This window comes from Buteo buteo, chromosome 4 (assembly GCF_964188355.1).
Source record: "Buteo buteo chromosome 4, bButBut1.hap1.1, whole genome shotgun sequence".
NCBI lineage: Eukaryota > Metazoa > Chordata > Aves > Accipitriformes > Accipitridae > Buteo > Buteo buteo.
This window is the reverse complement of record NC_134174.1, coordinates 13,890,986-13,914,560: the sequence shown is the minus strand read 5'-3', so window position 1 is coordinate 13,914,560 and position 23,575 is coordinate 13,890,986. Positions and strand designations below refer to the sequence as shown.

The window sequence follows — 23,575 nt, the reverse complement described above, 5'->3', positions numbered from 1 at the left end:
TCTCTGTTGGCAGTTCGTCATATTGCTATTCAGCAAACACTTGGAGAGACACTTCAACAAGTCATGAAATGCTGCTCTTTTGCTACTCTATGGACAATGCATATCATCTGTTGTACGCACAAGTATCTCAGTCCTTGCTCTGTGTGTGCTTTTCAAGAGATGGACAATATTAAAGACTTTCATCTTTATTGTATTATCTACAGCTTAGAATTCAAAATTATCATCAGAGAACATGGTTATGTAGGGCTGTTAAGATGAAGTTGGTGACATGGCATGCAATACATAAAATGATGCATCCAGCTATGGTTTTGGGGTAGATTTAGGACCTCTTTTAATGGCATGTGATTTGTTCTCTGTGTGCTGGTATCCGCTGTGAACCATAGCTAAACACAAGATCCTCTTGTGTCCTCCCTCAGGTTTACTTTTGTGTTAGAGGGTTCTCATGATTCAGTGCAGTGTAACTTCCTTGTTCAAACAGAATCAGAAATGCTCAATCTACAGTTTAGAAACCTTCAGACTGAGTGATGGTGAAACTTGGGTTGTGACCTCTGGCAGTATTTCAGACTAACACTTGCCATCATCTGGATAACTGATTTAGAGTTGAGCCCTGTTCAGTTAGTCAAATACATCTGTATCATTTATTTCACCATGGTGAACGGAGGCAGGACTGAACTTCTGTTGTTCTGTATATGCTCATAGTACCTGGAAAGGTCTGGGCATGTGTACAGAAATGAGAAAGGAACTGGAGTTTTTAAGACCTCTCCATGTCTAGATTTACATTACAAACTTGTGTGGCTCTTCCAAATATTAACACATCTACTTGAAGCTTAACAAACTTGAATGTGGAAAGTATGTAACCCAATCAGGACCTGAATTTTGGGGGGTTAGCAGGGGGCTGTTTTGTGTTGCTATGTCTTTTGGAACAGGAAGAAGGGGTGCATGTTTTTAAAACCTTGGATAGAAATGTTTTGATTATATTCTCATTTTATTGGAACAGTTTGGCCAAAACTAAGCCTCTGAACTGATTTGGTTTGTGCTTTTTGTATGCAGCTGTAGTTTTTGTTTGTTCTGATTTGTTTGAGTGGGTTTTCTGTTTAAGACTGATTAAAATTGCTTCATAATTTGTAAATGAGGCTGATGTTGCCAGAACACACCAATTAATTACTGGAAAAGATACTTTCTATGTGAATAATGACATAAGGGACCATTATGCAATCACAGAATGGTTGAGGCTTGAAGGGACCTCTGGAGATCATAGGAGTACAAAGCCACTGCTCAAGCAGGGTCACCTAGACCAGGTTGCCCAAAACCATGTGCAGTCAGATTATGAATATCTCTAAGGATGGAAACTCCACAACCTCTGTGGGCAACCTGTTCCAGTGTTTGATCATGCTTGCAGTAATTTTTTTTTCCTTATGTTTTAACAGAATTTCTTGTATTTCAATTTGTGCCCATTGTTTATTTACTCCCTGCTGCATCAGGTATTTATATCCATTGATACGATTTCCCCACCCCCTCTCCGGGCTGAACAATCCCAGCTTTCTCAGTCACTCCTCGTATGTCAGGTGCTCAAATTTCTTAATAATCTTTGTGGCCCTTTGCTAGATCCTCTCCAGGATGCCCATGTCTTGCACTGGGGAGCCCAGAACTGGACCCAGCAACACTCCACATGTGCCTCACCAGTGCTGAGGAGAGGGGAAGAATCACCTCCAACCTGCTGGCTATAGTCTGCGTAACGCAGTCTAGGATGCTGCTGGCCTTTGCCAGAAGGACACATTGCTGGCTTATGTTCAAATTTTATGTCCACCAGGACCCACAGGTCTTTTTCTGCACAGCCACTTCCCAGATGATTGACTCCCCAGTGTTTACTGTTGCTGCCACCTCTCATATGCTTCTTTCTCATGTATGGGTTTAATCAGGAGCTCCTTGTTCATCTACACAGGCCTCCTACCACTCTTGCTTGGATCCCTGTTGCTTGGGATGGACCATTCTTGAGTCAGGAGGAGGTAATCCTTGAAAATCAGCCAGCTCTGCTGGACCCTTCTTCTCTTCAGGACGATATCCCATGGGATTCTTCTAAACAGGTCCCTGAACAGGCCAAAGTCTGCTCTCCTGGAGTCTGGGGTTGTAAGCCTGCTATATGTCTTGTTTCTCTCAGGATCCTGAACTCCACCATCTCATGGTCATTGCAGCCAAGGCTGCCCCCAGGCTTCATATTCCTGACCAGTTCATCCTTGTTTATAAGTACCATGTCCAGCAGAGCACGTCTCCTTGTCAGCTCCTCCATCACCTGTGGCTGGAAGCTATCATCACTGCACCTCAGAAGGCTCCTGCATTGCTTGTGCCCTGCTGTGTTGCCCTTCCAGCAGACACTAGGCTGGTTAAAGTTTCAGTTTCACTGGCAGAAGTTAATACACTAGGATTCATGGGTAGCTCACTGTGTGACAGGGCAAGATGTGAAGTAGGAAGTGGTATTTGTGGGTAGGTAGATACTGACGTGGAAAAAAAGTGCTACAGGTGTTCGTGGCCAAACATACATCTTAGTATGGATGGCATTGCTGTAAATATGAAGTAAGATACATGTGATAATATGGAGGTGAGAAGAAAGCCAGAGGGCTGCTCAGATGGAAATTGCTGGTAGAACAATCCTATTCTAATGTTGACTGGATCAAAATATGCAGGTAGGAGGAAAAAATTGTGATGCTGAGAGTTACAATTTGCTAAACAATAACATGAGAAAACAGTTCACAAAATGTCATTCAGGCTTCTCAGTGAATTGAAACTATGGAAAGGTGTAAAAGAACCTTCAGATGTGTTTCAGGAGTACAAAGGTAACAATCTCTGATAGTACCCTTGATACGATACTGTTCTTACAAACAAGTTTTGGTATCTTATTTCACGCAATAAAGGTGAAATGAATCTTGAATGTGGTGTAAATAAAAAAAATATAATTTCAGTAAAAATACCCTTCTGTGACTGACTATGTAGGGAAAATGTTGCTTACAAAATAATGAGAACTGAAGAGATGCTAGGCTGTGTCTGTCCTAGGAGATAGAGAACAGCAAGCCCTGAGTGGAAAATTCCAGCACCTTCATCAGACTGAAGGCTTAGGTAGCAATATTGGTATTTTGCTGCCAGGCAGACTGTATTTGCTAAATCAGAACATTGGACCAATTGTGGTTAGCTTTGAGTGTTTAGGTAGCAATTTGTTTAATTTCTGCGCGGTAACCCTTTTCTAGGAACGTATTGATGTACAGCTAAAAGCTAAATACCTCTGGGTTAGCTCCCTTGGTTGAAGGCAAACACATGCTTAAGTGACTTGCTGGACTGGAGCCCAAGGGCCTTGTTCACAATTATGGCTCTGTTTCCCATTGCACTCACATTCTGTCATCAAATGTAGCGCTAGCCAGCATCTCTGCTTAACGATATAGCAGTCCTGTCATTTTGCTTGTAATTTGGAGTTACATTTCTAGAAGCAGCAAACACGGGGCAAAGGAATTATCAGAGTATCTCCTAAATGTGTTAAGATGTTTATGGCACTGAATCAGACAAAAGAATAGATGTTTACAGTCTTTCTGGCTAGTTTTAAAATCGTGTACATCTCCTGACTCCTGTATTGGTGGGCTCAGGACTGAGAATAGCAGTAAGTGGCACATCTGTTGAAAGAATATCTTTTTGAAAGTAGTGAATTGTGCATCCCTGAGATGCTGTCTGGAAAAAGAAGCCTCTGAAATGGAGGAGAAAGCAGGTGGATAGATACAGGAAGCAACTGGCTATCCAGAAGAAAGAAGTGGCTTTCTCAGTGTTAAAATTGGAGTTCTGTCTTTTTGAGATGGACGTGACAGTTTGTGAGTAAGCAGGAAGTAACTCGGCAATAAAGTAATCTCCCTTTGACACTGACATTTTCTTTAAAGGTTGAGGAGGGAAAATTCAGATAAGCATGAATATAACCTTCCAATTTTGTTTCTGCAATTATTTACAGAGTAATTAATGTAAAAGCTTTCTTTACCTAAGAGAAGCATAAATTAATGGCTTCCATGTAGTAAAGATTGTGAGTGTGGTTTATTTACTTGCTACTGTTACAGACTATCTAATTAGTGCTTTTAAACTGCATTCACAGTCTTTGTCTCTAGCTTGTCAAAATACATTATCTGAAAGGAAATGCCAAATCCAAGGTTAAAAAAGTAACCAAACTTATTTTGTCTACAACCAGGTTTTTCAGTGGAGACCGTGGAACTGTTCTTCCTTGGCTCCTGCTCCATGAGATCAACTATGGAACATGCTCAAGAACATGAAGCATGTCTTGAGCAAACCCAGATGTATTGTGTGGAGAGACCAATATATAACCAAGAGCTCTTGCAAGGACAGCTGCACAGACGAGAAAGAACACCTCAGACTTTAAGGCAGAAGATTGTACATTCTTGTCGGTAGGGTTTTTTGTCTTTATTTTATTGGTTAGAAATGTTCTAATTCTTAATTGATTCGTGCACATAGCTAGTAATCTCTTCAAAGAAACCTAAAAGATAAAAGCACTAGTTCTGTTTTGATTATTCAGCAAAACTGTGATGAAGTTGTGTGTGTGGTTTTATATTATAATATATAACTGTATTACAAAAAAATGGATAAATTAGTTGAATCTTCATGAAAGTGCAAAGGAAAAATACGCAGCATAGGAATGTGAAGTATTAGTCAAATCATGTGACAGGAATTCATAAGACCTAGAACAATATCTGTCCTTTTAATGTGGAAATACTTATGGCCAAATTTATGCTTCACATGACCCTTTCACAGAAGAAGAATGGAGATGTATGATAGCTGTGTAGAAATCTAAATTACTAGTCTAATAGCCTCTAATAGAGGCATTCTGTAGCTTTTAACTAACTGCCTTGGAATCTAAGTATCATCTGGTTAGGTAATGTCTTTAACTGCAAGTCTTGCTCTGTGGTACCAGAGGATAGTGAAGAAAAACTTATTCTAGTTAAGTTCTTATTAGCTTTACATTTATCTGTGCTCCATTTGCAGAATTCATTCAATTTCTTACTAGAACTTTGTTCTGCAAGACAACAAATGATTGCTACCTGACTGCTTGTCTGTAAAATATTTCTGTTTACATGACTTGACATTTGGAGATTTGTTTTGGTTAATGGAATGACCATTCTAATGGTAGTGGCACCTAATTCCACCTCAAAAAACTTCTCTGTCCTGAATAAAAAATATGTGGATCGATATCCTCCTGAGCTATGACTTGTGATTCAATCTGATTAAACATGGAGAATTGAGGATGACTCTAGTTCCCCTCTCACTTGTAGCCATAAGCTTCTTCACTATGCAGTTTAGTCCCATGGAATTCAGAAATGTTAACAAATCTCTGCAGTTCTCTTGCAGTTCCCCTACACAGAAGAGCATTTATATGATCCCAGTGTTATATTTTTACCCAAGGTTAAACTTCCTTACCACAGTACAATCAAAGTATGATGTATGGCAGTACTGGATAGAGATATTTATTTCCTGGCTCTATTCACTTGTCATGAGTCAGGGTTTCAAAAGGTTAATAACACTGCTGAAGAGACACAAGGATCAGTGTTGCTGGCTTCAGTGCATTTCCTTTCAGGGTAAAGAAGGGTTATGTTCTCAAATAGCCTTAAAGTTAGCCTATCAGTACCAGTGATAGTAACAAGCATTAGTAAAATAATAATTTTTTTAAAAAAAGCATAATAATGTAAAATGTTGTAATCAAAAAAGTATAAAGCATGCAAATAGTAAATAAAAATAGGAAAAAGCATTGCAAAGAACTTTAATGAGTGAAAACTACTGGCAGAAAGCAAGTTATCCTCAGGGGATTGTTACTAGGAATGATCTCGGCAAAAAGTGTTGTGTGACTGCTCAATCGTGCATGGACTGGAACAGTTTCACTTCCCACCGACCTCTAGCCTCACAAGACTGTGATTCTCTTCTACAGTTCCATAAGGTTTGTGCACAGCAACCAACATGTGATAAAGATCTAAATTAACTGGAGTCATAGATGTTTGTGCTTAAGCTTTGTTGAGAAATTACTGTCATCAGGGGTCTGAGCCTGCCTTTAATGGAGCTGTTTCCCTGCACAGGGATGAAGGACAATTTTTTCGACCCGTTTGTCCCTTGCTAGTGTCTAACTTTTTATTTCTGCTTTGTATTTTCAGTTGTTCTTCTAAGAAAGCCAAGTCTCATCTTTACAGTTTCTTACCAATTTTAAAATGGCTTCCCCGTTACCCAGTGAAGGAATACTTATTAGGAGACATTATCTCAGGTATAAGTACCGGGGTTATGCAGCTTCCTCAGGGTGAGTATCTCTCTGGATTTATTTATCCTCCTCTTTGCTTTTTCTGTGTGCACTTTTATGGTAATGCTTGGATTCCTGAACATGTGCTCATGAGAATAGGATGCGTATTTCAGGTGTGTGTGTCAAGATCAGTACAGCATTCTGGGGACCAGCCCATAATGATGATTCCCTTAAAACTGCAAGTCAGTGATATGGAGCAAACTCTGAAAGAAGCTTGCCTCTCTGAACAATACCAACAGCGGTTGGTGACAGAACAACTTTTCACGGTTTAAATGCATGTCTAAACCTTTGCTGAATGCACCCAATTATTTTCTGATCTCGTCATCCTGACAAGTTGTAGCAAATTTCCTACAGAGGGTAGCAGCATCTAATGGACATATAGACATAATGTTTCAGGACAGCAGCTGTTGCAAAGTAACCAAACTGAATTCAACCAGAGAAGAACATGCAAGAAATCAGAGGCTGATCCCTCTTTTTCTCTTAGGGCTAGAAGTCACCAGTTTAAGCTGGAACCGTAGTAGTGGGCAATGATTTACATGGTGGAAAGAAATCAAAAGTATCTTCTATAACAAGACGGCAAATCTGTGGAATTTCTATTAAATTACGTGGAAGTTTCACCCCAAGTGGAGCCTGGCCCTGAAGCAGGAGCAGGGTCTGTGGAAGACGAAGAGAAAGCCAGTGTTCACTGTTCTGTTGAGCTCTTGGTGACTGGATCAGTGCAATCTTTTGTTCAGCCTGACACCTTACTATCAGCAGTTTCAGAACTGCTACGGGGTTAGAAAGTGAGAGCATTTTTACAGCAGTATCATTATGGGGTGCCATCACTGCTCTGGGAATGGCAGCTTCATGACAGCTGCCACAGTCCCAGTAGATTTCCCCAGGAGGTCTTGGAGCAGAGGGAATTTTTGAATTTGTGCAGAGTACAGTCCAGAGGAGTCCTCATGCTAAGGGTAATGTAATTAAGCATATATAAGTTTACTTGCGTTTTGGCTTATTTCATATTTCTACCTCACTTGTTCCACTTTAGGCTGAGGCAGGTCTGTAGAATTAATCTATAAATCCAAGAAGCCTAGATTTTAATAGCTGGTAACCCATTAAAGCAATGGAATATTCTAACTCAGTCTGTGCAGTTGACTGTTTTATTTCTGTAGCTTCCCAGTTTTGTGCTATTTTTTATAATTACGGATATTTTTTCTTGCACAAATATAAACATCAGCTTATCTCAAACTGATAAGTAGTGTGGTTAACTGTCAAGCAAATCTGTCATATACGAGACACAAACATTACCACTTGTATACTGAAACACAGTTTATGTGATGACCAGATAAGGACAGTAAAATTTAAGTGGTCAGCAGTGAACTTTATACTTAATTTTGTGACTTTGTTTTAAACTAAACATTATTCTTTCCTTCGGTGACTGCAGACATGCCCTTGAACTCCTCCTAATCTTTCCCTTTCTAAAAAGAGAAAAGTTGAACTTTTATTTTTCTGGAATGGATGTAATTAAAGCAACCATGAGTTCAAAGAAGCCTGGGAATCATTCCAGACAGAACTACAATGACCAGGGTGTTTAAGCTGTGAAAACTCCTGTCATGTCAATATCTTTTTATTTCCTTGGCACTCGCAGCCTTTAAAAATGCCAGTACAAATGAAAAGGAAAAGGAATAAAAGGGTATTCAGATCAGGAGCTTCACATAGACCCACCCTCCCAGTTTTGAAACCACTGGTTTTCAGTTCTGGTCGTTTGTACTGTTAAGTTCATCACCATGTTAAAGGCCAGGCTGTTATGGTACAGTGTGTTCTAATGATACTCTTGGCATGAGGGGTAGCCCCTGGGGCAGAGAATATATGTGGTGTGAGTTTCAGAAGTACTTAATGAAAAGCTCATTGCTGCAGGAGAATAAATGATATCATCAGTCCAGTTCTGATAGGAATATGAATTCTTGGTTAGGACTCAGACATTGCTTAGGGCATGAGCAAGGCCATGTGAGCTATTACACTGCGCAAGTGTGCTTGGATGACACAGAAGATCCATTCCTGGTTTTGTTCTTTCGTCGTAACTTGATGCTTTGTCTCTCAACTTAAAAATAAGTTAATAGGGAGAGGTGATTTTGACTATCAGTAGCTCTCCATGGCAGGTGAACCATTGCCTCCTTTTGTAATTTGCACTAGACCGTTGAGCTTTTCGGTCCTAACTTGGACCACTCTGCCCAAGTGTGGTAAGAACACACAGCTTCCTCAGGTGTCATGAGTCTGCACTCGCAAAAGTGAATTGGAGAACCAGTCCAAGCCAGGACACAGCGTTTTCTTCTCGAGGCCTATTTGTTCAGTTCTGGTGTCTAATTCTCATTAACGCAAGCCATATAGAACTATTGATTTTGCTGGAACTGCTCAGGACAGTTATGCGCCATATCACGTGGTGCCCAGAATTTGCTTGTGAGCCTGCTCCTGTGATAAGCATATGCTCAGTCATGCAGAGAGGGAGCACCGTGGGAAGTGTTCCCCCCCGGTGTCCCTTAGAGCTGTTCCCCCACAGCTCCATTGCTGTGCTTGCCAGCCCCCACTACAAATAGGAATGGTGTGGATCGCAATTCCACCGTGTGGAACTGGACGGGGCTTAATGAAAAAAAGAACTTCATTTTGGGGGAGAATACCAGACTGTATAAGCTCTATGACCTTACAGATTGCAAGCAATGATTCTCTGCTTATTTTACATTTTGGAGCATATTTTGTGGAAAAGTAAACTGTTATGTCATCCCACTCGTTCTGGGGTGAGGGAGGAGGGAAGCGTTTAATCAGTCCTAGATTACCATGAAGATCATGTCTGATGAGAAAAGGAGGAGAAAAATCAAACATGTTCTGCTGGTTTTGGGTGTTTCTATTTACATGTTGTGACAGATGAAAACAAAAGCAACAAAAAGTGTTTATTGGCTTTTAAGAAGTACTTCCAGCCCCAAAGGCAAAACCGGTGCACAGATGTACACAAAAACATCCACTCACACACCTGCAGTGCCTGTAATTAGAGACTTCTGGTTTCCTGACTCAAACCATCAGGTTTCTAGGCACTGCCCTACAGTATTATACATATTAAAGAGTATTCCTTGCAAGACTTCTTGTTTTTTAAACCTGTGATAAGTCACTAGATTTCCTATTAGGTGATTTCAGTTTTACTGGGCTTAAATCCTTTTGCTTCAGATGCTTTCTGTCGTTTGCCTAACATACACATTTGTGTCTTGTTTTCTAGGTTTAGCATATGCTTTGCTGGCAGCTGTTCCCCCAGTATTTGGCCTATATTCTTCATTTTATCCTGTCTTTCTATATACTTTTTTTGGAACCTCCAAGCACATATCAATAGGTATATGTGTACGGATAACTGAAAGTCTGTGTGTGTGCGTGTGTGTTTAATAAAGTTGTAAAAAATAAAATTGGATAAATAGAAAGTGTAGTTGTTTTCTATAAATTCAAATTTAAGAGAATAGGAGAAACAGAAATGTGTCAAACATTAGCATTTTTGTTGTTGTTGTTAATTTACCCATCCTACTTCAGAAGGAACAGAACAGCATCTTTTATTGGATTAGATCTAGAAATGTGTGCTGTGAACTCCTGAACTATAATTTCATCACTGCAGTCAGCTGTCTGTGTGGTCGGGATGAATCTTTAATTTACATAATAGAAACTGGGATAGAAAAAAATGGTGGTGTTTATTTACCGTAGAGGTGTATGTTCACCATCTAATTGCTTTAATGGTGCTGAGTACTGGAGCAGATTTTGGGACTAAAAAATACAATATTTAAGTAGAAAACTATTATAGTTTAATTCCATTTATCTCTTAATAAGAATGACTCCTAAAAAAAAAACCTGCCAGGATTTTAACCAATTATTTTCCTTTCCTTCTTATTTCAGGCACTTTTGCTGTGATTAGTATGATGGTCGGCGGCGTTGCTGTGAGACAAGTGCCTGATGAAATTATTTCTGTAGGCTATAATTCTACTAATGCTACAGATTCCTTTGAATATTACCATGCTAGGGATACCAAGAGGGTACAGGTAGCTGTGACTCTCGCCTTTCTTTCAGGAATTATCCAGGTATGTGCTTGCAGTTTGCTGTAAGGGCCAGTTCAGGTGCTGCTGCTAGGCTTGCAGTTCCAAGGCGTGCTGGGTCACAGGGGATCCCCTGTCAATAGACTTTTGCTTCAGCACTGCACTGTGTAGAACACAGACTGCTTCGTGGCAGCCACGTAACGGAAGTGGGGAGGGATACATTGGAGGCAAGTCTTTGGCATCTTGGCTTGGCTGGGAAAAATGGGACGTCCCCCTTTTCACTTTTTCCGATCCCATCAGAAAAACTCAACCTGATGTTCTCTAATCTGTCCATAAATGCATACAAACACCTATATTTACCCATATCCCACATTGCACCTGCCAGTGGCATGGAAGATTTGGTGCATTGATGGCTGCTTACTGAACTGTGGCTTTAGAGAGGCCAAGTTCAGGTTTGCCTGATCTGGCTTGGGCATCGAGGTTAGAAGAGGTGACCTGTGGCCTGTCTGCTATATAGTGCTGATGTTCAGGCTACGGTGGGAGTCACATAGATAATATTTCTCTTCTTCATTAGTTATGTTTAGGTTTCCTTCGATTTGGATTTGTAGCCATCTATCTAACGGAGCCTCTGGTGCGAGGATTTACTACTGCTGCTGCGGTTCATGTCTTTACATCTCAGTTAAAGTATCTCCTTGGCATTAAGACTAACCGATACAGTGGACCCCTCTCAGTTGTATATGTGAGTAACTACATGTCCTGGTTTCAGCTGGGATAGAGTTAACTGTCTTCCTAGTAGCTGGTATGGTGCTATGTTTTGAGTTCAGTATTCGAAGAATGTTGATAACACTGATGTTTTCAGTTGTTGCTCAGTAGTGTTTAGATTATAGTCAAGGATTTTTCAGCTTCTCATGCCCAGCCAGCGAGAAAGCTGGAGGGGCACAAGAAGTTGGCACAGGACACAGCCAGGGCAGCTGACCCAAACTGGCCAACGGGGTATTCCATACCATGGGACGTCCCATTTAGTATAGGAACTGGGAAGTGGGGGCGGGGAATCGCTGCTTGGGGACTGGCTGGGTGTTGGTCAGCGGGTGGTGAGCAATTGCCCTGCGCATCATTTGTACATTCCAATCCTTTTATTATTGCTGTTGTCATTTTATTAGTGTTATCATTATTAGTTTCTTCTTTTCTGTTCTATTAAACCGTTCTTATCTCAACCCACGAGTTTTACTTCTTTTTCCCAATTTTCTCCCCCATCCCACTGGATGGGGGGTGGGAGGGGGAGTGAGTGAGCGGCTGTGTGGTGCTTAGTTGCTGGCTGGGGTTAAACCACAACACTACATTTACTAAACATGCAAATTCTGCATTGTCTGGATCTAGTACTTAAGCCTTTGCCTATTTTTTTTTATTATTATTTTGGCACTAAGTAGAATAATGCTGCAGTATTCAAAACTGGGTATGAGGTCTTTAAGTGCCATAGCAATATATGAGCATCTTAAAATGCAGCTTGGGTGTGACTTGATAGATCAGCACGGTCTGAGATGGGCAGATTTTAGGATTCTGCTTAATGTAGTTTTGTAATAAGAGCAGATAATGTTCACTGAAGCAAGTCTCTTGTACGTAGTGGAAAAATGTGCTACTGAAATGCTTCACTGTAGACCAGACATGTTTTGCAAAGCTAGGAAATGTTATTCTCAGAACCTTGCCCAGTCTGTGTTTTTTTAATTTCACACACAGTTCCTGATGGGCGTATTCTTCATTTCCTGTTTGTAAGCTGTTTTGTAGTCTGGTTGGACACAAAGTGCTGTGGCATGATAAATGTACCTGTTCTTTAGAGTAGTGGGAAAAAGTGTTTTGAAATAAGGACACTCAGTGTAAAGCATTGCTATTTATCGAAGAACCTAAGCATTAAAACTGATTGTTCAGAGCATGTAGGGATCCAGTATTTGACATAGCTCATAGTTTAATCTTCCACTTGCCTTCTGTCTAACACATAGTGATGCAAGAGGATGGAATAAAAGCCATGCAGTGTAAAGCTATGATTTGGTTAGTATGACTTAAGTAAAACCAAAAGCTCTAAATTCATTTGAATTTAAAATTGACAGTTGGGCTCTGAAAAAAATGTAATGGATCCCATGCAGCAAATTATTTGTTTAAAGGGACATTTCTAATTGAAATCACAACTAAAGCTTTTAAGTTGGTATGAACATTACTTTTCTTGCTGTTATGAACACGCAGAGTTGAAATGCATCTGAATCTGATTTGCCTGCCAGTGTAGGAAGCCCCAAGTTGTTATCACAAAATCAATGCTCTGATTTTGCAGACAAGAACTCCTGAGAGGAAGAATAGGGAAGATCTCGGATATCTGTGAAAACCCAAGCTTTTGAGCAGATTGATGGCTCAGCAATAACGAAGCTTCAGGATTTCGACTACATGGAGGCTACAGAAAATACTTTGTGGGAATATTTCTTGTATATTGTGCAGATATTACAAACCTTTTGGAAACAAGGCTGCACTAATGATTAATTCCTAATTTTAGTTCACTAATCTGGAAACCAGACATACTAACTGCTAAACAAATAGGAGGAAGGGTACACATGCAAGATGTACTACCAGGACATCTTGAATGTATAATATCCTGATAGTTGCTGTAATTTTCCTTATGTCTAAAGAAGGTTATGTACATCTTCTTTCAAAGACCTCTCCAGAGGTCGTCTTTTTTTTTTTTTAAATGCAGTGGAATAACAAGGAGTAATAGGTAAGGAAATCATTTACCCTGTAGCAACTTGCGTGTTCCAGCAAGCTTTCTTTCTTTTAACACCCTTTTATAATAGTGTTTTCAACTAAAAGATATTTGGAATAATCACCAGTTAATAATGTCCAGCGGTGTTGCAAGATTACTGTTATTTAATCATATTGCTATGGTAACCTCAGTGGTTGTATCAGCAGCCTTATCATTTTAGAATGGTTTATGCAGCTCTAAGTAGATGTGACTTGCCAAAGAATATTTGAAGGTATTAGAAGGAATTTGCATTTATTGTTTTCAGGTAGCTGCCAGTATGAAATATGTGTGAAAATGTTGAAGATAAGGGATGTAGTTTAGACTTTTTTCCCCATGGTGGATTTTTCTCCAAATTTTTGCCCCATTTGAGGGACACTGATATTGTAAATGATTGCAAGTGCATCTCCCTCACTGAGATACTCTGAACTTCTGTGTTTTGTGGGAACAGTGGGGATTTTGGTGAGGCACCGATTCATGGTGGTTATCAATGCAGAATGAAAACACAGCTGAACAGCAGTGTATAATATACTCTTTTATGGCAAATCTCCATGAAGATTATATTTTCTTAGGAATAATTATGATACTTCTGTTGTGTTACAGAGCATAGCTGCTGTGCTTTCAAAAATAACAACGACCAATATTGCTGCATTGATTGTTGGATTAACGTGCATTGTTCTATTGTTCATTGGAAAAGAAATCAATCTCCGGTTTAAGAAGAAGCTCCCAGTTCCTATTCCTATGGAGATCATTGTGGTAAGCCAGTTGTGAAATTCTACAGCTAAATCATATAACTGTTCTAAAGCTGTAGAAACTGTCTCATTTTCTATCAAGTCTTATTGAGCTTTAGAATAACTTCGGTTGGACATAATTCATTTGATGCTTGATCCAGTTGAAGGTTTGGATACTTATAAGGTTAGAGACTGACATGCCCAAGTTTTAGGCATAAGCTTCCAAAGAAGAATTGAAAACCCAGTTAAACACCCACAGTCCCCTATGGCAATGGGTAGGTAGAGATTTGTTGTAAAACCCACTCTATCCTGGAGTTTTGGCACCTGAGTGATTCTCTTGCAAGATGTGCCTCCGAGTGGCATTTCCCACTCAGAGCCCAAGAGCTCGGAACCCCCTCCTGAAGGAAGGTGCTTACAGATGCCTGTTTCAGAGGTTCTGTGGGGCCTGCTTGCTTTTTAAAATGCAGTGGTAGAAAGAAGAGCAGGAACCAGTAGGATTTACTACTTAACCTTCCTTTCTCTGTTTCTCAGACTGATAAATGACTGCAGCATTGATTCTTTTTCAAATGACTACTCTAAAATACATGCATAAAGCAGACTATCTTAATACACACAGAGCCCACATCTCTGATAACCTTTCACCTTGAAAAGTGGTTGGATTTTAAAATGAGTTCTTGGATAACTAGAGCTCTCAACCAACCTGCACAAAATCAGACCCAAGAAAGGGAATAACTGAACGTGTGGTACAATCTAGATAGAAGGAACAAAGAAAAGGGATGCTGTTGAGAGATGGCGGAGGTGGTGTAATAGGGTATAGTTTGATAGTAAGGCAATAGCAAAGTGATCTTACACCTGTTCCTTTCACTGCTGTTGCACCAGTTCTGTTCACAGATAGCATGCAGGTTATGCACATGAAAATAAGGCAGTGCAGACATCCTTGGCTTGTCCTTGCATTTAATTTCTCAATACACTATTCTGCCTGAGCTTGGCTCAGGCAAAGGGAATTTGGGTGATTCAGATCATACCATAGCACGTTCCATTTAACTGTTTCCAAGAAAACTTTATAAAGTCAGTGAGGGTTGAACCTGATAGAGGGAAAATCGTGATACTTCCTCCTTTTTATCTGCTTCTTTATCCTCTAACTCTTAGAAAATTGATTGACAAAGAAATGTAAACCCTTGTGTATATTATTCATAATCAGCTAACTTATTAGTTCTTCAGGTGGCTTTATCTCTTTCTAGCTGATGTTTACAAATGTGTTTGTCGATTTTTAGGTAATTATTGGCACAGGAGTGTCAGCTGGAATGAATCTGAGTGAGTCATACAGAGTGGATGTTGTTGGGAATATTCCTCAAGGGTAGGGATGATATATTCTTGTTCAAACTATACCTTTTCTGTATGGCATGTAGCTTTTATTATAGTAATTTGTAAACATTTATTTCATCTCCAAGGTTACGTGCACCAGCAGTTCCCGAGATTCAGCTCATCCCAGCAATATTTGTGGATGCAATAGCAATAGCAATAGTTGGATTTTCAATGGCTGTATCAATGGCCAAGATCTTTGCCCTTAAACATGGTTACACCATTGATGGGAATCAGGTAAAAGTATTGGGGTTGCTTTGTTGAAAATTCTCAGTAGCACCTTTGTTACATCATTAACATAGAATGGGATATTGGACAAAAATGAGTTTTTCTTTCATAGACAAATCAGGTCAGGTTTTTGACAGCCTACACATTTAAATGCAGGAATTATTTTAAGTTCTTCTTCTGGCTGTGTTTTAATAACCAGTTTCACTTTTAGCTTCATTTTTGGAAAACTTGCTTCTATTAGACTTAGACATATGCATGAATATTAATTGTAGGAACAGCAATTACTTAGCCTACTGTCCTGATGGCCAGCTACTTTATCTCTGCTTTCTGTAATAGAGCAAAGCATAGAGTTCCCATGTGATAATGCCTTAATTGTCAAAGAACTATTACCTAAGGTTTAGAAATTTCAGTTATGTTTTTTAGTTTCTTTTTATTCCCACCCATTGCAAATAGGCAGCTCATCATTTTCTGGGGCAGCAATTGGCCCCATCCATAGTTAGCATTCTTATCATGATTTGAGTGACAAAGGCTGTGGTTAGGGACTCTCTAGAACTAAAATGGTATGTCATCCTCAGCTACCTTATCCTTCCTGTGCAATTTAGAATCAGTATTGCAGCTGGATTATTGGTTGATACTTGATACTTGATATTGTTGTGGTGTCACAGGAGCCAGAAAGTTCATATGCTGTAACGCATGTCCTAGAGCAAGCATCTGACACAGCACAGATCAGCCGTTCCACCTTCTCAAAATGGCTGTCTTCCTCTGAGAGTAAATGGAGTTTAAATGACCTTAACCTACAGAGTTTTACATCTGGTCAGATGAATCTCATCCTTCACATCATTGTTCTTTGTTACCCAAAGAGAGAAAAAGTCCATAGCTGCATAAATGGAATCAGCTCTGTTTATGTTAGTTAAAGTAATCATCACTGACCTAAGATAAGCATCTAGATCTTTTCCTCAGGAGGTGCCAGATGCTACTTCACCTGGATGTTAAACTATAGAACTCCTTGTGACAGGATGCAGTGCATGCTGAGTGTTTAAATGGATCAAAAAAGCATTGTACAAATGCAAAGAGAAAAACTCATTGAGAACTGTTCAAAACGTGTAACTCAAATCATCTCAGTTACAAATAGCAGGATGCAGAGTAACCTGGGGAGGCCTTATTACAAGCAAATACCTTCCTAGGCATCAGAAACACAGTACTGAGGTAGATGGAGCTCTGACCTTGCTCACAATAACAGTTCTCATGTGGGATCTTCCTGATGAAGCAGTGGACACACATTGTTTTTTTCATGTACAGCAATGGATTACCTCCCATGGAAACACAGCCAAGGCTGCTCTTGGTTCTGATAATACTAAACAGATAGTTTAGGGTGGGAAGCAAAGAACAATGTTTGTATGAGAAACTATTTTCCATGTATATTCAGGGTTAAAATCCAAGTTATCCTCAAGCTGAAGAAATCCTTAAAACAAGCAATGCTGTCATTCATTTTAGTTTTCAGTCTGACTCATTACTGTAACATTCAAGGATGGGAAATGTCTCCAGCACTTCATGAGGTACTTTATTTAAAAGATGATTTAACATCCATCAATTTGCACATGTATGAGAACCACAAGTATAAGCTACAATAAGGTTGTTTATTCTCTATAATAAGGTTGCTAGAAAGCACTGCACATAAGATGTAGTTATTAATATGTATTGATAGCTCCAGCTTTGTACAGTTGCTAGGTATAATTGCCTTTTGTTTTGCTCTATTGTTTAACACAGGAACTTATTGCCTTGGGAATATGCAACTCTGTAGGGTCATTTTTCCAAAGCTTTCCAATCACTTGCTCCATGTCTCGAAGTCTTGTTCAGGAAAGCACTGGTGGGAAAACTCAGGTATGTAAACCCAAATTTTGAGCCAAACAAAGTTTGCTTTTTGGAGCTCCAAAGCTAGAGTCTGAAGCTTCACTAGATTGCCACATTTGTCTGCCTGGGGCAGAAGGAATAACTGGAGTTTCCCATGTTTCAAATCCAGATTGGGCCAGGATAGAAAGCTGCACGACAGCCAAAAGGGGTGAACTGAGTGGGAGGGATCAAAAGTCACTTGAACAACCAGCCTTGTGACAAGCACGAGAGGGGTTAGCTAATCAGTAATACTGCCCTTTGGGGGTACTTATAAATCAATTCTGGCTTCTTTTGTTCAGATTGCAGGTGCTCTCTCTTCAATTATGGTTCTGTTGGTAATTGTGGCTATTGGATACCTCTTTGAACCACTTCCACAGGTAAGGGAGTTTTGCCTCTTAGGCATTGCTTTGTCGGTGAACAGAGGCCAGTGAGTATTGCTTAAAAGAGAGATTGTGGGATGATTAGTAAGCAACACAGTTAGGCCTTGATCCAGAAACCTTTAAATTTTGTATGCATTTTTGCTATAAGTTAGACTAGAAATGAATAACATTTTGAATTTTGAAGGATCCAGCATATTTTTTGTTGTTGTTTTTAATATTGGACATTCTGGACTCTGTCTTTAGAACATAAAAATGATAACTTCAAACAACTCCCCTTTAGAATCATTTAGGTTGGAAAAGACCCTTAAGATCGTCAAGTCCAACCGTTAACCTAACACTGCCAAGTCCACCACTAAACCATGTCCCTAAGCACCACATCTACGCGTCTTTTAAATACCTCCAGGGATGATGACTCAACTACCTCCCTGAGCAGCCTGTTCCAATGCTTGACAACCCTTTTGGTGGAGAATTTTTTCCTAATATCCAATCTAAACCTCCCCTGGCGCAACTTGAGGCCACTTCCTCTCGTACTGTCGCTTGTTACTTGGGAGAAGAGACCAACACCCACATCAGTACAACCTCCTTTCAGGTAGTTGTAGAGAGCGATAAGGTCTCCCCTCAGTCTCCTTTTCTCCAGGCTAAACAACCCCAGTTCCCTCAGCTGCTCCTCGTAACACTTGTGCTCCAGACCCTTCACCAGCTTCATTGCCCTTCTCTGGACACGCTCCAGCACCTCAATGTCTTTCTTGCAGTGAGGGGCCCAAAACTGAACATGGTATTTGAGGTGTGGCCTCACCAGTGCCGAGTAAAGGGGAACAATCACGTCCTTAGTCCTGCTGGCTGCATTTGATTGCAGCATAGGAATTCTGGGAAGAGGTTAAAAATTTAAAAGAAAGTAATAGCTTAGCTAGGAAAGGGTTGAGGCTGGGTGATGGCTCAGCATAATGAGTTGGTTTTGCTGCAGTTTTACTTATTTGTATAAAAATATATTTACGTGAATAAATATATTCTGACTTTAAAAAAAGTTTGTTTCTGGTGACATGCATAGGATGATATGCAATTCCTGTTTCTTTTTATAGGAGACATACCTTGGGTTACATCTATATGACTGTTGCAGGAATTGTTGCAATATATTGTAGAGAAACTTGAATTTGAGATTATAGTCTAGCTACTACAGGCACTATAATTGCAGCAGCATGGAGCTCAGGAATATGTGATTTCTCTTGACAGGAAAGAGTAAATCAAACTGTACTGACCAGCTTGCCATTTCTGCAGCTGCAGTAAAAGCATATCTCCACTGAACTACTTGAAAAGTTGGTTTTTTTAAATTGAACATCGGCTCAGTAGATTTATCAGTTGTACAAAGCACAGAAATAGAGTTATCTGTGATGCTTTGAAGTTCTTATTTGGCATTGGGTTTATTTTGCTTCTGAAAATTGCATTTGTCTAATGTTCTTAGACAGTGCTAGCTGCAATTGTCATGGTGAACCTGAAAGGAATGTTTAAACAGTTTGGAGATGTCGCACACTTCTGGAGAACCAGTAAGATTGAGCTGGTGAGTAATGCACAGCTCAGTGCCTATATTTTACTGTATTAAATTCGTGGCTTCTCTTCTTCCTAACCCCCAAAACAGGGTAGAAACTTATCAAGGAGTTACAAATTGGTGTTGCATTGCAGATGAACATAAGACATGGAGCTGTAAGTACCCTAGGAGGGTGATCTGTTGCAGTCAAGAATGTTTTTTGTTGTTGTTCAACAACCTTTAACTCAGGTCAGAAGTAGTTTGGTTGCAGTAAAAGCAAAGCTTTTCAGTGTTGCTATAGGAACTGCACTGGAGACTGTGGGAATGTCTGAGAAGAATTTGAAAAACAGAGTTAACAAAGAAAACTACGTGAAGGTATTTGCCATCTTTTAAGACAAAGCAAAAACCTGGCTGGAGTGGGCCAGAACTAAGAGTATCGGAGGGAACATTGTGGTAGCATTTTTCTCCTGGATTAACTGGCTGGTGGAAGTGAGAGCTAGTTGCAGGCCTTGAATATTGTTTTCATCCTAAGGTATTTGGAGTCTGGTGGTAACACAAGATTCCTTGGAGAACAGGACTTAAGGCATTAATTAATATGTGACAGTTTGTCAGATGTTATGTTAGTGGACCTTGAGCTTTTATGCCCTTCTGAAAGGTTAAGGCAATTACAGTCTGCTATCATGTTGGATTACGTTATAGCCTATTCCTGAACAGAAGTGCTATGTAGGTTTTGAGGTTGAATTATGCTATTGTTTTTGCTGTTAACAGAAGAATATGCATAATAATTCAGACCTTTTCTTTGTTTTAGGCCATCTGGATGGTAGCTTTTGTGGCTTCTCTTTTCCTGGGACTAGACTATGGTTTGCTTACTGCAGTAGCATTTGCAATGATAACCGTTATTTACAGAACACAAAGGTCAGATTTCTTCTGATTTCTTCTTCAAAATTAGTATTTGCTGATCTTCTATGTGGTTTTGTTTGTTTAAGCGGTACAAATAAGCAGAAGACCTTTCCACCCTCTTCAACTGCATGCAGTATAGAATCTGCTTCATAATATAGGTCATGCCCTGTGGCTCTGATCCAGGGTTCACATTTTATTTTTCTGAGAACAAAATTTCTAGAGGGTATGAACTTGCCATTTCAAAGATAAACAGAAGATTTTCGATTTCTTATATTGGTTAATCTTCTTGTTTACTTTTTTTAATGCCTAGAGTTTAGAACTTCAGATCTGCTTGATGACAGTTTCAGTAAATGATTACATTCTGTGTGCACTAACTGTCACAGTCAAGCAGAAGTTGCATCAGGTTATCAGTAGATGAACATTTTATAAGAAAGTTCTAATTTATCAAAAAATTGTGCTTGCCCTTCTAGTTTTTCAAATCACTTCTCTCCCCATTCAAAGTGACAAAGCTTTTACTGTGAAGCTTTCCAGGTCTACAGCGAAATGATTTCTTGCATGTGTGGGTAGGACTGTCATGTGAGGCTTCTAGGCTCAAGGTCTGGGACATCTAGGTGGAAAATGTATAAAAGTCTAGGTTTCAGTCTGCACCGGAATGATACCAAATTCTGAGATTTCTGCTCTGCATAAATAAGAGTATTTTTCTGCCATCTCTGTATTGCTTTGTTCTTGCAAACAGATCAGTAATGTACTTTGCTGTCACACTGCTTGTGAGTTGGGAATACTTATCTCTTCGGGTGTTGTCCTGGGAGCAGAGTGGCTCTTTGAAATTGCAGCATGTATTCTGCCAGTATGAGTTTCCATATTTGCAAGATAGTCAATGGAGTTGCACCAGTTCATGCCGAAGAGAATTTGCCCTGTACCTTTGCATGCTTTGGCCTATGTTTTTCAGAAAATGATAACATTACAGTGCTAAGTTTATAAATTGTTTTTGCACTGACAGAAGCAAACTTGTCTAGTCACCAACTGGCCCCTTTATTCTGTTCCTTCCGTAAACTGCCCACTGCATTTGCCCACATTTAGATAAGCCTGTACAAGACAGGCACTGCAGAATGACCATTTAAAATAAGTTTCAATCTGTATTGAACACTCACTTTTCCATTTTATAAGTGATAATACTGAAACAGTTGCTTCTGTTTCTCTCTAGGCCTCAATACAGAACCCTTGGTCAGATTCCTGGTACTGACATCTACTGTGATGTGGAAGAGTACGAAGAGGTAGGAGTGTATTCTTCTGCACTGAAGAGTTTTATGTAGTGAGCAAAGACGACTGTGGCAATTTTCTGCTTAGCCCTACCATACTGCACATATAGTGCTGTCTGCCTAGCATTCACCTGCGCTGAAGGGAAAGAAAATAAATTTTATTTTGGTAGCAAAAGCTTTTTTGTTGAAAATGCTAGCTTTTTGTACTGTATATATGTTTGACCAGGAGGTGATCAAAAGTAACCTTTATACTAGTTCCATTGTACTAGCTTGTACAAAATGGTAAGGCTTATAGGAATACCACTGCTAAACCTGCTATGTACACAAGTGTGTACAAGGCCACCTTCTTTACTTTTGTGGCAGTATTGCATGAAATCCATGGAACCCAGGATCCAAACTGATATGTTCTTCAGAATTGCACGAACTGTTTAAAACAGTATCTCCCTGCCTCCACCCATCCCCTGCTCATTAAATATGCATGATTAATGGCACAATTGCTTGGCATGCACTTAGCTTCTTATAAATGCCATTTTGTTCAACCAAAAGTTGGTAAAAGCAGTAAATTTTATCAATATAATGGATGTCAACATTCTGTATTTATTCACAAACAGCAACTACAATTTTCTGCACTCTCTGCCATGTTCTCAGAGATGCTGCTATGAAGGCTACATCCCCCTTTACTACAGAACCAGTCTGTAAAAACCTATGGGAAAAGATGATTCTGTAATCTGAAAACATTTTCTCACCAGCAGTTCCACTTTGAATATGATACTAAGCAAAAATATATGTGGGCATGTTTATAGCTGTATGCAAAGAAGAGGAGACTCCGTTTTTGTTACACTGAATGCAGTTAGCATTCCTCCTCCTGTATAAAGATGGGTTTGGCAGCATATGGCAGGCTGGATCTCAGCTGCTGGCCAGGCTATTTGCATGTAAAATGTCAGAGTGCAGCCTGTTTAGAGATGACTCATTTAAAGTAGAGGAAAAAAGTGATATTGAGGCCTATCTGAAGGTCTGTTTAAAAACAAAGATTTGAAAGGCTCTTTTTTTGGTACCTGAGGAGACAAGAAAAAAAAGGACAGAGAGAAACAGAGAAATAAGTCATTATGCCTGTATAAAGGGAGGCTAAAAGGCAGCATTCCTAGATCTGCAGGATTTCCTCATGGTAATACCAGCTGCAGATAGCAACATCAGAGAACTGCAAACATTTAATTCCTTTTTATGTCTGTACATTTCATTGTTATAAAAAAGGAGAAATGTTACATAGCATGGATTGTGTGCAGTATTACACCAGGAAAGGGGGAGGTTCTGACCTGATTGGCTTTGCTCACGACAGTGCCAACCTTTATTTGACACATGCTGATAGCCATTCAGAGTTGGCTCTTGGGCTGCTGCATGTTTATGTGTCTTGTGATCACACAGGTGCTTTTCTTCTAGTGCAGGTAATACTTAACTGTGCACATCCAATATTCTTTTCCTTAGGTTAAAGAATATCCTGGAATAAAAATATTTCAAGCTAATGCATCACTGTATTTTGCCAATAGTGAGTCATATACAAGTGCGCTGAAGAAAAAGGTGAGTAAACCAAATTCTTCAATGACTTGTGTCTTGAAAATTCAAACTGGCTTCTGAAACATGCTCAACTTTCAGCTCCTTTAGTGTAGCCCCTTAGCACAGTGTTTCTCAGCCTGGTGATCAGTAAAACATGAGAGGGTGACTCTCCAGCCAACTGCAAATCATCTTAGGAAGCAACAACATGGTGGGAGGGAATAAGTGGACAGAGAGTAGCTTAATACTAACTGCTTGTGAATGGAACGTCTGGTGGTTGCAGAGCACAAACTGGTCAAACACATTTATTTTTTTTAGAAGGAAATAAGTAGTTGCTGAACCAAAACCAAAATGTCTGGGAGTAAAAGCTTCTTTTGTGGGTGACAAACTTTACTGGGGTGCAAGACCATGGAATACTGTAGGCATTCAATGCCTCTCAAGAGCAACAAATTACCTGCATACAGAGTATGCCTCACCTCCTGTCTAACCAGCGTTTGACTGGGTGGGAATGGCAATAAGAGAACTAGCTAAGGGCAGAACTACCTGACCTGGTAGCAATTGCACCCTTACTAACTTCTGAAAAATTTTTCTGTAGCTCCCATGATGAGTCTTATACAAAA

The 23,575-nt window shown here is 39.8% G+C and overlaps 1 protein-coding gene across 1 annotated transcript in view; it reads left to right on the top strand.

Annotated features, from left to right (window-relative positions):
• The window catches only part of SLC26A5 (solute carrier family 26 member 5), a 38,504-nt gene that overhangs the window by 10,653 nt on the left and 4,276 nt on the right, over nt 1–23,575 (top strand). Inside the window, exons 3-16 of the mRNA XM_075024801.1 lie at nt 4,214–4,427; nt 6,180–6,319; nt 9,564–9,674; nt 10,223–10,404; nt 10,934–11,098; nt 13,739–13,891; nt 15,141–15,223; nt 15,318–15,465; nt 17,224–17,337; nt 17,646–17,723; nt 19,186–19,281; nt 20,057–20,163; nt 21,353–21,422; nt 22,890–22,982. Of these exons, the coding sequence (XP_074880902.1) occupies nt 4,261–4,427; nt 6,180–6,319; nt 9,564–9,674; nt 10,223–10,404; nt 10,934–11,098; nt 13,739–13,891; nt 15,141–15,223; nt 15,318–15,465; nt 17,224–17,337; nt 17,646–17,723; nt 19,186–19,281; nt 20,057–20,163; nt 21,353–21,422; nt 22,890–22,982 (1,707 nt within the window). The 5' untranslated portion in view covers nt 4,214–4,260. The remainder of the gene's footprint in view (nt 1–4,213; nt 4,428–6,179; nt 6,320–9,563; nt 9,675–10,222; nt 10,405–10,933; nt 11,099–13,738; nt 13,892–15,140; nt 15,224–15,317; nt 15,466–17,223; nt 17,338–17,645; nt 17,724–19,185; nt 19,282–20,056; nt 20,164–21,352; nt 21,423–22,889; nt 22,983–23,575) is intronic.